Raw genomic sequence first — 949 nt, forward strand, 5'->3', positions numbered from 1 at the left:
CCAGGCAGTGTCTCGTCCTATTGGGCACAGGGTCATTATGAGTTGGAATTGACTGGATGGCAATTAACTAATCAACAAGTTGAACATTTGAATCTACTCTCAAGTGCCTCAGAAGAAAGACCTGGAGATTTACTTCTGATAAAATCAGCTATTGAGAACTCTCTATGGGTTAATGTGATGGACTGCAAGGTCGGTTTGAACTACAAAGTTGGCGGTTCAAACTCACCCATTCCTTCTCAGAAACCTCACATAGGGTTACTAGGGGTCAGAACTGACTTGACGGCACTTAACAACAAAAACAACAAGAACTCTATAGAGCACAGTTCTATTCGGAAGCACATAGGGTGGCCAATGAGTCAGAACTGACTACATGGCAACTGGTATGGTGGTTTTTGTTGTTGTTGTTGTTTTACTGTGTTCTAGGTGCTCTTGTGGAGTTCTCATGTGGTGCTGTAGGATCAACACTGGACTATTAACAGCAAGGTCAGTGATTCAAATCCCCCAGTCTTTCCTAGGAAATCCTACACAGGATTGTTATGATTCAGAACCAATTCGAAGGCACTTGACAACAGCAACAAGGTTCTCTTGTGGGAGTCCTGGTGTGGCACTGTAGAATAAGCACTGAACTGCTAACCACAGGATCAGTAGTTCAAACTCACCAGCTGCTCTTAAAAATCCTATACTGGCTCACTGTGAGTAAGAAACCATTGAAAGCACACAATAACAACAGGTACTTTTAGTTCTGTTAATCCAAGTATTTGGCTAATCTAATTAATTTTGTTGTTTATTAAGCGCTGTCAAACCGGACACGTAACGACCCTGTATAGGGTTTCCATGGAGAAGCTGGTGAGCTTGAACCACCAACCTTGCAGTTCAAACGAGGTAGTATTATTTCCCCTGATTTCTAGATAGTGAAAATAAAGCATAAAAACATTGGTTACTTGTCCAC

General features: G+C 41.8%; 1 protein-coding gene across 1 annotated transcript in view; it reads right to left on the reverse strand.

Moving 5' to 3' along the window:
• Positions 1 to 230, reverse strand: part of LOC102840342 (chromosome unknown open reading frame, human C4orf45) — a 145,684-nt gene extending 145,454 nt beyond the window's left edge. Inside the window, exon 1 of the mRNA XM_006867937.1 lies at positions 227 to 230. Coding sequence (XP_006867999.1) covers positions 227 to 230 — 4 coding nt within the window. The remainder of the gene's footprint in view (positions 1 to 226) is intronic.
• Positions 231 to 949: the final 719 nt, after the last annotated feature.

This window comes from Chrysochloris asiatica, unplaced genomic scaffold, assembly GCF_000296735.1.
Source record: "Chrysochloris asiatica unplaced genomic scaffold, ChrAsi1.0 scaffold00112, whole genome shotgun sequence".
NCBI classification, from domain to species: Eukaryota; Metazoa; Chordata; class Mammalia; order Afrosoricida; family Chrysochloridae; genus Chrysochloris; species Chrysochloris asiatica.